The sequence below is a fragment of the Aplidium turbinatum genome, chromosome 4 (assembly GCF_918807975.1).
Source record: "Aplidium turbinatum chromosome 4, kaAplTurb1.1, whole genome shotgun sequence".
NCBI classification, from domain to species: domain Eukaryota; kingdom Metazoa; phylum Chordata; class Ascidiacea; order Aplousobranchia; family Polyclinidae; genus Aplidium; species Aplidium turbinatum.
The window spans coordinates 22191861-22204827 of NC_137475.1; the positions used below are offsets into that span (position 1 = coordinate 22191861).

Sequence of the window (12967 nt, forward strand, 5' to 3'; positions counted from 1 at the left end):
GAAACGTTGCCGCATGACAAATACGTAGTGAAAGTTGACGGGTCGGGCAGAATCACAAAACGGAATCGACGTTTCTTGCGAGTAATTCCACATACTAAAGCATGTGCCGATCCCATCCCTCCTCAACCAAACATCATTGCTCACCCACAGAGCCTCCCATCATCTTCTTTTGCCCAGCCTCCTGAAACGGACTACTGCCCTCCCCACCTTCCGCATCTCGAGATAGGTCCTAGCCCAGAAATTGGAGAATCACCGATGTTGCCTCTCGATGCAGATCACAGTCCGCCTGCACTCTCCTGCCCCACACCAGCCTCAAGCCCGAAGCTTTGTGAGCCACAGCACTCACCCGAACCTCCAAAGCAGCCGCTACCTTTCGATTCAGTGGAACCAACTGAACCCACAAGTGGAGTCCCTCATATTGAAAAATCGCCTGTTTTGCGCCGTTCTACGCGGTCCCGACGGCCGGCATTGGATTTAGACGCATCCTCTGGTCAATGGGTAATCAAGGGTTCGAGCTCGTAAGTCTACAGTTTCGCCTTACGAGCTGGGAGGGATGCACAAATGCCTGCAGTTAGCATGCTTCCTTGATTACTTTTGCACTCCTTTTGTCACGTGTACTCCGCGAGGCAGTACTCTGTTTTATTCGTATCATTTCATTCTGGCAGGCTAGCGAACAACAGCTTCTTTTGTTCTAGTTCTAGTGTTGAGTTTAACAATCTTACGTTGTGTATTTTGTTGCAGAAATTGCGATTCAATCATTTTTCTTTTGTTAAAACATTTAAGAAAAATAACCGTCTTTGTTCAGAATCTATATGGTGCTATATCGAAAAAATTAAACCAGATGTCTTGAAATGTAGGCTACTGTTGTATTCTAAATTCAAGACTAAAGTTTAAATTAAATGTATCCACGCCTTCCTACTGTTCCATCTGCTGATTTCAGTTTAATCATGTAGAGTGACTTGCCTTGGTATGTTTCTGCTCCAGCAACCAATTAAAAACTTCAATCATTGCACACCAGGCAAGAAAAGGCAACAATTATAAATGAACTGTTTTTTCTTGACACCTAACGTATTCCCCAACTGTTTTTGACCCACAAGCTTAATATGGTTAGCTCTAGCTCAGCGGTTCTCAACCGGTGGGCCATGGAAAGATTTTTAGGTGGGCCACAGACCTATTTAAAAATTTGCCAGAGTGCTAAAATTTAGTTTCATTTGTGTTAAGTACTATAGTTAATTTTACACTTGTGTGTTTTGTTTAGTTGTTTGGTTGTAGCAACAATGAATGGTGCTGCTGTAATTTGTTGCAGAATGGTAATTTCCATTCTAATTATTTATTGTGGTGACGTGATGTAATCAATGCCGTCTGTTGCATAATATACGAACGTTGATGTTCATATACTAGGGAGCCACTTGGCTCCGTAAAGATAAATTTTTAACTTAAAGGGAGGAATAATCGTGTTGAAAGGAATTGGGAAGAAATGTAAATCAAATGTAAATTTATCTTTCTAAACAAGCTATTGAAATGATTAATTTATTTATGACTGAGCACATAGTTTTAGATCAACGTCGAGTTATTACAACACTTTATGATGTAATAGGCCACTTTGTGATTACCATCAAGTCATAGCCAAACCGAAAGTGGCAGCCTACTGAAATTTGTGCAGATCTGTTTTTGGTATTTTTTTGAAATTATTGTGGGGAGAAATTGACAATAGTAGTGTCTTTCAAAGAAAGAATACGGCATTAATCTTGAGAACCACTGTAACTACAAGTTGGTCAATAACGTTCAGGAGCACGCATCTCATTCAGGCCTCGAAATTCACGGCGGACACCGCGGACATGTCCGCCGTCACAGCATGTGATGTCTGCGGGAAGTACCCTCTAAATCGGTCATATTTGTCCGCCGAGAAATAACACAGGAACTAGCGATACAGATCGTCATTGCATAGCACGAACAATTGTTGCGAGAATATAATTTCCCGCGCATCTAGAAAATGTAAATACTGCATCCCTTCGCTTCCATTCAAGCAGGAAAACCTTCGATTTTTACGTTGCTTTAACGATTGATGACATTGAAACAGTGTAACAAAGGTGAATTCTTCGCCAAGAATCGATGGGAGTACCGATACTTTTACACTAATCACGCGCAACGTAGTTCAAGTCTTACGTCACAGTGTCTGGCATTGATCTCCGAGTAATATCATAAGCCAAGGTTGGTTATAAAATTTGTTAAGTTTTGGTATTACAGTTGAAAAAGAAAAGGCCCAGGGAAACAACACGAAAAATAAATGTAAAGAAAAAAGCCTAGCGAAACTTTGCACAGCAGAAAATAGTAGCGTTAGTGTAAAAGTTTTCCGACTCGTGCCCAGAGCATTGTGACGCAAGAAGCCACACGACCTCGTTCGGTGGAAGTTAATCAGTTATGCGGCGTATAGCAGCCACACGGCGCTTTGACTCTTCAAGTGCACGTCGTTGGTCTGATAAAAGCCTTTCCAGAGTGACTTCGCTGAAATTTAAAAAAGCCTTTTAATAGTTCTCAAATGGTGAAGAATTATCAAGATACAGTGATTAAGCATGACGATCGACGCTAAAACTGGTCTGTCCGCCGTGAGACTTGATTTGTCCGCCGAGATAGCTGCTCAGACCGGACACGTTGTCCGCCGTCAACAAAAACGAATTTCGAGGCCTGTCATTGATGCACGGTATAATCTGCTTTGGAACATTTTCTGCTGTTTTTTTGTTTTTAAATCTATTTTGCAGATTTTTTCTTGCTTAAACAATTAATGGGCCATAAGATTTTTTGTGCAACGAAAATGGGCCATGAAAGAAAAAAAGGTTGAGAACCACTGCTCTAGCTCCACGGCACTTGTTTAACCTGTACGTACACCCAGGGCCTCGGAGAGAAGTCAGCACTGGTCGGGAAACAATACGAAAAATGGGCCCCATAATATTTTTTAGCAAATATACAACTAATTTGTATCTTGCGTTGCATGTTCGTGTTAAGCTGAAATTAGCCTGCTTTCTTCAGCATGAAAAGAACTTCGTTCAATGTAAAAATCATCAATAATCACTGGATTACACTTGTAGCAAAAATGCCATTGAGGCAAACTATTTTGTCTAGAAAGCTTTGCAAACACACAATAGGCTTACAGGCAACGAAAATAGTTCAACCAAGCATTTAATTCAGGAGTGTCCAAACTTTTTCCCACGCGAGCCAGATTTGATAATAAGTGTTCGCGGGCCAACAGCCACAATAATTTTTCTGAAAACTGCAAGTTGAATTTATATGATTTTTGTCTGTCTGCAGGCCAAAAATATCACATTGTACAACAACAGGCGCGGGCCATACAAAAACGTCTCGTGAGCCAGAGTTTTTCCCGCGGGCCGGACTTTGGACATCCCTGAATTAATTCAACCTTTTCTGGACTTTTTGCAATGCAAAGTTGTGGATCACAGCATCAAATGATAAAATTTTGCGACGTCTGAATTGATGCACAACATGTATAGTTAGGCTTTTCAATCGGTTTTGAGTCATAGGCCTACTGGAGCGCAAACAATTCTTTACAAATTTCAGTAATTGCTAAAACCACGTTCTCAAAGCGCAACCGTTGAAGGTAGCTACCGGAACACAAAAAAAAATCATTTTGGAAAAACCTTTCGAAAGTTGCAATTAATGATTACTTGTATTGATTATGGAGTGATTCGTTCTGGTTTGTAGCTGAAGTTTCCTGTGTGGATTTCCGTCAAAAGCACCAACTCATCCAAAATGTGTTGAAAAATGTCATTGTTGTAGCCTACAAATGGTTTAAATTTGTCCCACATGCCCGCAACTGCACAACAGACATACGATGAATGTTTCATGGAACTTCAAACTCATCGACGATATGTTTGAGTTTGTTAATAGGCCTACCTACATTTGTCAATTTCAACAACTATCGAATTCTTTGCAATGTACGGTAGAATACATTTCCTTCGAATGATTCAGCTAGTTAAGTTGAGTTATAAAAGCGTTCTGTCCTCAGAAAAAGAAAATCATTTTCTTTTAACTTTATAATCGCCACTGCAACTTTAGCTTGCGAGCAGTAGCCTACTTTTCTCAGCTCTTACTTAAATTACACCTTCCTTTAATTTTATTAAATTCATCTGTGAATCTTTTTTATGACCGTAATCCACATAATGCAAAGCAGTAACAAATTTAAAACTGCTAGTTGTAGGCTACTTTAGCATTGACTCAGCTTCCGATCAAGCTCTTGTTGGTTTCAACTTGATGCATTTAAGAAACGTCTTTAGAGCTTCAATTGCAAAAGGGTAATATAAAGCATTGTGTTTGACTTAGGGACAAGGTTTGACTGCACCACGCCTTGATTACCCTCTCGAAGTCAATTTTCTTTGCAAGATGATAGGACAGCTTTTTTTAGATTTTTCAGAATTTTTCCTCTGACTGGGCTATAACTTCAAAGATGCCACAAGCTTACAGATAATCAATTAGGCTAATCCAAAAATGATAATACATTTGAACAACGCTGTCTGTAGGCAACATTATGAATTCCAACTAGATTTAAGCAACAACATCCATAAACAAAAAACTCAAATAAAGAAAAAACTCACTACCTTCCAATATCACATCATGAGAAGCATGACCAACAAAAGGCTACTTGACCATACGAAAACAAAAGATCTTTTAACTATGACAAAATTACATCCAATTGCAGCAATAATAAAATCAAAAGTTTTAAAACTGTTCGGCCACACTAAAAGATCACAATTCGGAATTAGCAAAGTTTGCACAGAAGGAAAAGTAGAAGGAAAAAGAAAACGTGGCAGACAACCAAAACGATGGCAAAACAACATCCAATCATGGACCGGACTCAACTTGGCGACACTGGGCGAGCTGGCTCAAAATCGCCACTCTTGGAAACAAATAACTCATGTTGATGCGCAATCTGCTGCAGGCGGAGATGATGACTGATGATGATCAATAAACAAAAAAATATACAGGATTTACTTTCTTTAATCGTGCTTGCACGGATACCTTTAACTTTCCCAGATAACTTAAGTTATGTTGGATACAACATCCTATGCCTGGCCAACGCAGATTTTGAAGTTTTCGCTCAGCTAAAACAGCACCAGTTTTCAAGTTGAAACTATCAATACAATCGAAACCGTTCAGTGATACAGAAATCATTTCAGCTTCAGATTTTACGTCTTGAAGCTGTTCAACATCGCCTACCTTAACACGAAAATGATTTGTTCTTGATGAGAAGCATTGAGAGTGACATTTACAATGCTTGAGAAATACTTAGAACTACGCACTTCATTTAAGAATTTGTTGATTATTTAGTTGGTACATTTTTACTTTAGTACTAAACATGGGCCCCCCTCAAAAAGTGCAAAAACAAAAAACTACTCGTTTTTCCTTTACAATGTTTTGCTAGGGGGAAAACTGGCCCGACCCCCCCCCTCTCGGAGCCACTGCGTACACCTATGAAAGACCAGCCAACTTAACCGTATATCGATAGCCGATGGGCTATCCAGCTATGGACATGGATATTGACCAGCTTGAGTACTAGAACAAAAAGAATGTCATGAAGTTTACATGACACTTTAAACCTTGATTAACGTTTAGTCTGTCAACAGACCTACGACAGAATTGTGCTGTATGCAGGCAGCGGGGCCGAAAATGATTTCTTTCAAACTACAGCTCAAAGTCAATTTGGCCAAAAAGTACTTTTCGTGTACTTCACTACTGGAATCATCACCATAAAAGTTTGTGTTGTGCAATCGCTTCAAAAGAATGTCGCAAAAGTTTGTTAAAACAGTTCGATGACGCGAACAAACCAGTTTAATGGTAAACATCAAGGTTGCCACATTGCCAATGGACAATTTTTAATGCCGTCAGACAAACAACTTCGACTTGACTTTTTGACCCTAGGCTATTCTTTTCAATACGGTTTAATTATTATTAGTTGAAGTCGGTGAATTTGATGTTGTACGTACAATGTACAATAATTGTATTTAAGAAGTTCAAAGTAGTAAGTTAGTTTTCTTTTTTTTCCATTAGGCCTATGCTTTTTTATACAAGGTACTAGAGATGCAGCGAACCCAAAATTTTTATCCGCACACCGCACCGCAACTGACTCATCTATCCGCGCACCGCACCGCACACCGCAATTTATCTGGAACTTTGACACTGCACCGCACCGCACACCGCAAATTACAAAATTAAAAAAAAATATTTTAACGAGTTATTGTTTAGAAAGTCAATTGTAGGAAAAAGCATCCATGGCATATAACTGGTAACCTAGTACCAATACAGTTGTGCACTAATTGGCCAGGCTAACCAGATCATATTCTCTTATCAGCAATGCATCTAAGTTCTAAGACATAATACAAACTAAGACAAATAGAATGTTCCTGGATCCAGTATCAGGACTTTTGAACACTTTTTGTAAGCAATAATGCAATTATAATGCCAGTGGCTATATGAACTACGGTACACACACAAGAGTAAAACTTATAGCCTGAACTCACTGGGCTAACTGATATAGTAAATAATGCGGTAGTTGCGCTAGGCCTATAGCCTGGTAACTGAGCTTATCAGCTAGGCTACTAACCAAAAACATTCGTACAGCTTCCCTGACAAGCAAGCCCTAAAACCCTGTCAACTGCAAGCCATTTGCAATTTGCATTTGCATAGCTTTCCATCTTAGGGTTTCCGAAGGGAAAAATAACTGATCCGTGTTTCCAATTTAAATTTGAAGTTTCATAGCTGATTCTTGAAAAGTTGAAAGTTTACGTTTACGAAAGTTTAATTTCTTGAAAGTTTACGTTTACGAAAAATTAATTTCTTGAAAGTTTACGCGGCAAGCGGCGCGGCGCGGCTTTGTCATTTCAACCTTCCACGCGGCGCGGCGCGGCACGCGGCGAAAAAGTCAAAAGCGGCCGCGTACGCGGCGCGGCGCGGCTTGCATCACTACAAGGTACGACAAAAAAGTAATGGGACTGTTGGTAAAAAAAAATTGTCACAATTTTTTTTTCATAAATTATGAATTATCTTCTTCAAAGTAGTTCCTCTTCGAGAATGCACTTTTGCATTAGGTCCTGCCATCCCCAAAACACTAGGAAAACTTCTCTTTGTGAGGCGTGGCAAACTACTCTTTGAGGCGCAAACTTCTTGGTGATACAGCATGATTCTTTAGTATCTCTTTTCACAATATTATGTTATTTCATAGGCTTGAAAAGGGCTGTATGACTAGCCGAAGAGGTTTGCTTATTGTTTTTTGTTTTTATAATGTTAAGTGTAGTGTTGTTGCTTAGTTGAGTCTGTTTATGATTTAAAAATGTAACCTCTTTACCCAAATTGTCAATAGAATACATCAGATCAACATCGCCAAACAAACCAAAGCCTATAAGGAAATGGTATAATGCAAGAGGGACCAACTTCTCATCGATTGTTCCTAATTACTTGCAATCGACCGGTGGGTGAGGAGTCACTGAGCAACTTTTTTCCTGTGACACCTTTCTCTAAGTGAATTTACATTTATCATACATTTACCATCGTCACCCGTCGTCGTCGGCATAAGCTCGTATCCGACCATTGGTATTGTCTTCAAGCTGTCCTATGTGGCTTTGGATGATGATGTCGAATGAGGCTTTACAGGCCAAGTCTGTTGTGGAATAAACATGGAAAACAGTCATATTGTAGATGGAGCATGGGAAACGTGTTTTTTAGCTTTTCTTTTCTAATTTTTTGTTTGTTCTGAGCTTGTTTCCTTTTTTTCTTCGAAAAATTCCATACCATCCCTACTTTTCTTCCTCCAGATTGATTTGTCACGGGCAAGTTATTTCCACGACTATAGATCTATGTTGACTTGGTTCAAGGATATTTTTACCTGTAGCTGACCTTTGTATCGAGTTTTTGGTCTTTTAAGAGTTATTGTTTCTTTTTAAGAAGTTGCGCTTTTCCTTTGTTTTGAGAAACTCTACCTTGATGACGTCATGAACAGCGTAGCTTCTGATTGGTTGATGGTTCGTGGTTGAATTGGATATCAGTATGTTAAAGTGCCTACCATTCCGCTAGGCTAGTTACCAGAGTTGCCAGTTCCATGGTTTTCCTGCGGAATTGGGCCAGAACACACTAAAACGATATTTTTTTCTTTCAGTGATTGTTTTTAAAAACTTACTGAAAAGTAATGAATAAAACGATATAACTATTAGCATAATGGTTAAGTTCTTTTATGGAGTGAAATATTAAGAGTAATATGCTATAATAGCTACGTTTATTGGGGTAAAGGCTCGAAAAATGTTGGGAAACACTGAGATAAAGTAATAACCACTACTGTATTATCAAGAAACCTAAGTGTATACAGCTGTACTTTATCATCTACAGTCTAAAGTTTATTAGTTATGGTCTTAATAAATCGGGGTGAAAAATCAGATGTTGTTACTCTGTGAATGTTTACTGTTATGAAGTATACAACAGATAATAAGTTAATACAGTATATTGTGAGGTCACAGAAACCCCCCTCTTGTATAATTATTTTAAGCATCAGCTGCTGACACGGTTGCCACACGTAGGGATTTATTCCTACGGTAAGGATTTTGGGACATCTGTAGGGAATAAGGAATCCCTACGGGATTTTTTACAATTGTTGTGTTTTTCATCTTGACACTCACAATTAGCAAAACAAAAGTTAACATTCAAAATATGATCACAATTAGTCACTATTTGATCACAATAAGTCTCCACCACCAATATCACAATTAGTCACCAAGGGGATAATTGACCTCCCCCCGAACCAAATAGTTGGATTCAATATTTCACACTCTGTGACAGCATCATTTAACAATGTTTTACTATTAATTTAGGCTAAAAATACTCTTAGAATGCACAATTTTAAGTTGTTTTTTTTTTTAAAGTTTTTTTATGGGGAGGATCGTAACACCCCTATGTGGGTGCTCCACATTTGGTTACTCGTTTGTTGCCGGGCTCACTCACCTAAATGTGCAAAAATACTCATTTGACCCACTCCGAAATTTGTTGCTTGCTACGCTTCTGAATAGACGTGACCAATACACTAATTTGCACTCTGTTGTAATCTATTATTGGACTCTATTTTATTATTTATGTCGTAAATGTTTTTTTTTCTGTTGTTTAAATCAGTTCAGTTTGTTTTTATGTCTGACCATCACAACAAAAAAATATTATATGCCAAGCATAGCAGAAGTCTAGAAAAACGTAAAAGCGAGAAAACGAGCCGTTTTAATGGGTGTCCCACCTTTTCTTCGTAAACAGTTCTTCGTAAAACAATTCTTCGTAAACAATTCTTCGTAAACAATTCTTCGTAAAATTAATTCTTTGTAAAACAATTCTTCCCAAAGCATTTCTTCGTGCATGCAATTGAGATTTGATGTATACGCAGAAATGCTTTACGAAGAATTGTTTTACGGGTTTCATTTCACCAACAACTATTTACGAACAATTGTTTTACTAACAACTGTTTACGAAGAATTTGCCTATAACTGTTTTAATGTGCATAATGCCAAAGCAGGGCAATCAGTTCAAATATGGCACGGTCGCAACACCTTATCAGAATTTTTTCAATTTAGAAAAAAAAACGTAATAAGAAAAAAAAGGCAAGTGAAATGTTTTACAACAATTTATCTGAGTAAAAATAGATATAAAAAGAAATACAAGACAAAAAGTTGCTATGTTAATCGACCTAGATGCGATATCAAAAGTGCTGATGGTCTTGAGGGGAACACTCTTGATGCGTTAGCTATTCATGAAGAGCAAGGTACGCAAAGAAAATTTCTAAAAGAAATCTTACTACGGGAAAAGCCATTTCAACGCAGCAGACCAGGCCTTGCAAGACTATCAAAAACAATACAGTAGATATTATTAAAACAGCATAGATATATGTTTGTTGAAGGTTTTTTTGAAGTCACGTAGATAATAGCCTACTGGTAGTCAGTTATTTGTGTCCCGATTGTGTAGCCTACCATAAATAGGTGGTACAATTACAGGTTTAATTGTAACTTATCAAGCCACACTACGCGTTTTTTTATGTTGGCTTTGACTAATCAGTCCAAAGTTTGCGTATGGACATGTAGGCATTTTTGAATGACGCTTGTAGGGATTTAGCATTTTTTTTGCGTGGCAACACTGGCTGCTTATGATTGATACTTACACTTTCGTGGCAGTGTCCATCGCCGAAACCCACTTTCGCCTTGTTTCGTCATCGTCGGCTCCCAGACTTATCACATTCTAAACAAACATGTTTGGCAAAGTTAATTGGCAAAAATTTTATTATGGCTGTGAAATGACGCAGCCAATAAGGCCCTTGCATAATTGACAATCATACTTTCAGTTTCTTTTCCACTTCTCTTTAATAACGGATTTGACGTCTGCAACAATCTTCTAACTTTGCACTGGATTTACAAAATAGTCAGTCACTTCAGACAAAAGTGAGGCTTCATTTCTATTTATGTTTATGCTTAGTGCTTTTAATATGGCCATCGAGGTTAAGACTATGTTTGCCTCGGAAGTAAATATGCCATATCTATAAGTAATGCATTCAGCTTCAATGTCAATACGTCATGTTCTTTCTGCAAGGATATTTCTGCTGCAGTTCATCATAAAACAGACTCTTCTTTTTTGGTATTATTGCTTAGACATACTTGGCTGGTGGTTTTGAAACTTTATCCTCGGACTGATAAAGTCACGAAAATTTATTTCTGGTAGCTTTGCATACTTATAGGGGCTTTTGACGCAGGGCCGGTTACCGAGATTGGCAGAGTAAAGTTTCCGATAATTGACATGTTTTTGCCCGGGAATTATTCCATCCACTAGGCGCCGTTGAATGAAAAGCCGTCCTGAAATGCGTTACTCAAGTGCACACCCCGAGAGCCGAACCAACGCTGCGTGATCTTGAGTCGATCACGTAACCACTGAGCTAACGGGGGACTAGCTTCTGTGTTCGTTTACAATCAAAATTAAAACCATGATAAGAAAAATAATGAAATCAAAGACAAGCCGTCGTCAAAAAGTTATATAAAAATAAAATCCTGTTGAAAATGTGAGCAAGAAAATTCAAAATATAAAAAAGGACATTTGAGAATCTTCAGATGTTCTACGAGTCGGAGGACAACTTTTATTTTTATTTTAGAAAAGTAAACACATCCTCCGAAAAGAAGACAAACTGTACTGCATGGTAGCCCTAGCCAACCTTTTCTTGTTAGTGCAGAAGGCTTAGTATAACGATAACATTATCTTTAGTATTTCACAAATGTACATACAAACGAGATGTTTTAGTCTGGTGCGAGTTTGTGTGATAGTAGCGGTTTGCACTGGCTTTCGGAACACAGTTCCCTAGTCTTGTGCTATGATTATCTTCAGCAGCATGGCACGATGATCGAAGCCTACGTAAAACTGCAGGGTAGCAACCCTCCAAATTCTGTGACGGTTAGCATCCCCAACATTTAAGCACCGCCTAGTGTAGTGACGTAAAAGTAGTGATGATTAGATGCATGAAGGGGTTTATATTGGGTCTCAAAGTAGCACTGTTAGCTAACAACCCCCTCGTCTAGTAACGGCTAGCAACCCAAATGTAAAACCACTATTAAGCACCGTTCTACCGCCACCTAGTGACACTTTAAAATATACTGTTTTGTTGTGCAGCTGTTAGAGTCGATAATTTGTTGCAATGACTTCCTGTAATGACACTATATCGAAATATGAACCTTACAACTACAAGTCAAAATTTCGTTTATCCCTAACATCATCAATAAGCCGAATTTTTGTTATAGTAGTTTTAAAAGATGTATAAGAAGAGTCTTTTTTATGTCTTGTTTGGCGTTATAGAAAACACACTACACAAATAGTAAACAAACTTTTATTTATTTTCATGTACAAACAAAGGAATTGTAACACAAGTTCAATCTTTTTTGTTGATCCAAGTGTTGAATTCTGGTGAATAACCTAGTACCGTAACCATTTCACTTTTACTTGTTTATTTCTTCAGTAATTTCCTTTTCGACAATGGTTTCGATAATGGTTTCGATAATGGCTTCCGACAATGGTTTCGATAAAGTATTCATTATCATCATCCCTGATTATCATTTTTATTATTTTTTTGTAGTTTTTGAACACAAAAGCGACTTTCCAGTTTCTTCGTTGTTGCAGCCTTACTCTTTTAATTTTTAAAGAATATGGTTTCCCAGTCAACCGTTTAGAAACGATAAAAGTTTCTTTTGTGAATTTTGGTATGTCGCCTTTCTCAAATACTGTCGTTGCTTCCTTTTGCAGATGCATACGCTTAAACTTCCCCATCTAATTACAAATTCCCTAAAAATAAGAACACCGGCAAAGATGATTGATGAGTGCTAACAAAACAGCTCAAGTTCTGATGACACAAACCAAAATACGTCACAGATCGAGTCAAGTTGAACTCCAATTATAGCAATGCAGTCCAATTCTAACCAAACCTGTAGAGCTGAAAACCGATCCCTCAAAAGAATCTCGTATCCACTTAAATGCTTTACTGTAATTGCGTGAAAGAATATACATCCTACTAGGTAACATGCTTTTACAATTAGGTAGGCTAACACTTTAAGAAAATTCGATTCGGAAACATGATTCGACAAACAGCGTGAAAATCCAAGTCTTTCTCATTTACAAATAGCCAACGTTAATAACGCTTTCGATAGCATCCACAATGTCATTTCCCATTTAAATGTATCATTGCTTTCCGAAAACTCCAAACAATTATTTTGCTCTTCCATAAAATAGCCTAGTTCAGCTGTTTAGCCTACATGGCTAAAAAAAATCACTTGAAATTGGCAATCCTATTATTGTCGCTAAAGCGAAGTGCTGCAGGATAGCTTTCACATTGAAAGCCAGCAGTTTCAAGCAACGCTCTGCTTATAAAATGACAACGTAACGCCACGAAGAACTCTAGTCTAGATGC

General features: G+C 38.1%; 1 protein-coding gene across 1 annotated transcript in view; it reads right to left on the reverse strand.

Annotated features, from left to right (window-relative positions):
- Positions 1 to 12967, reverse strand: part of LOC145769531 (pleckstrin homology domain-containing family D member 1-like) — a 162581-nt gene that overhangs the window by 86571 nt on the left and 63043 nt on the right. Inside the window, exon 4 of the mRNA XM_082581181.1 lies at positions 10190 to 10266. Coding sequence (XP_082437307.1) covers positions 10190 to 10266 — 77 coding nt within the window. The remainder of the gene's footprint in view (positions 1 to 10189; positions 10267 to 12967) is intronic.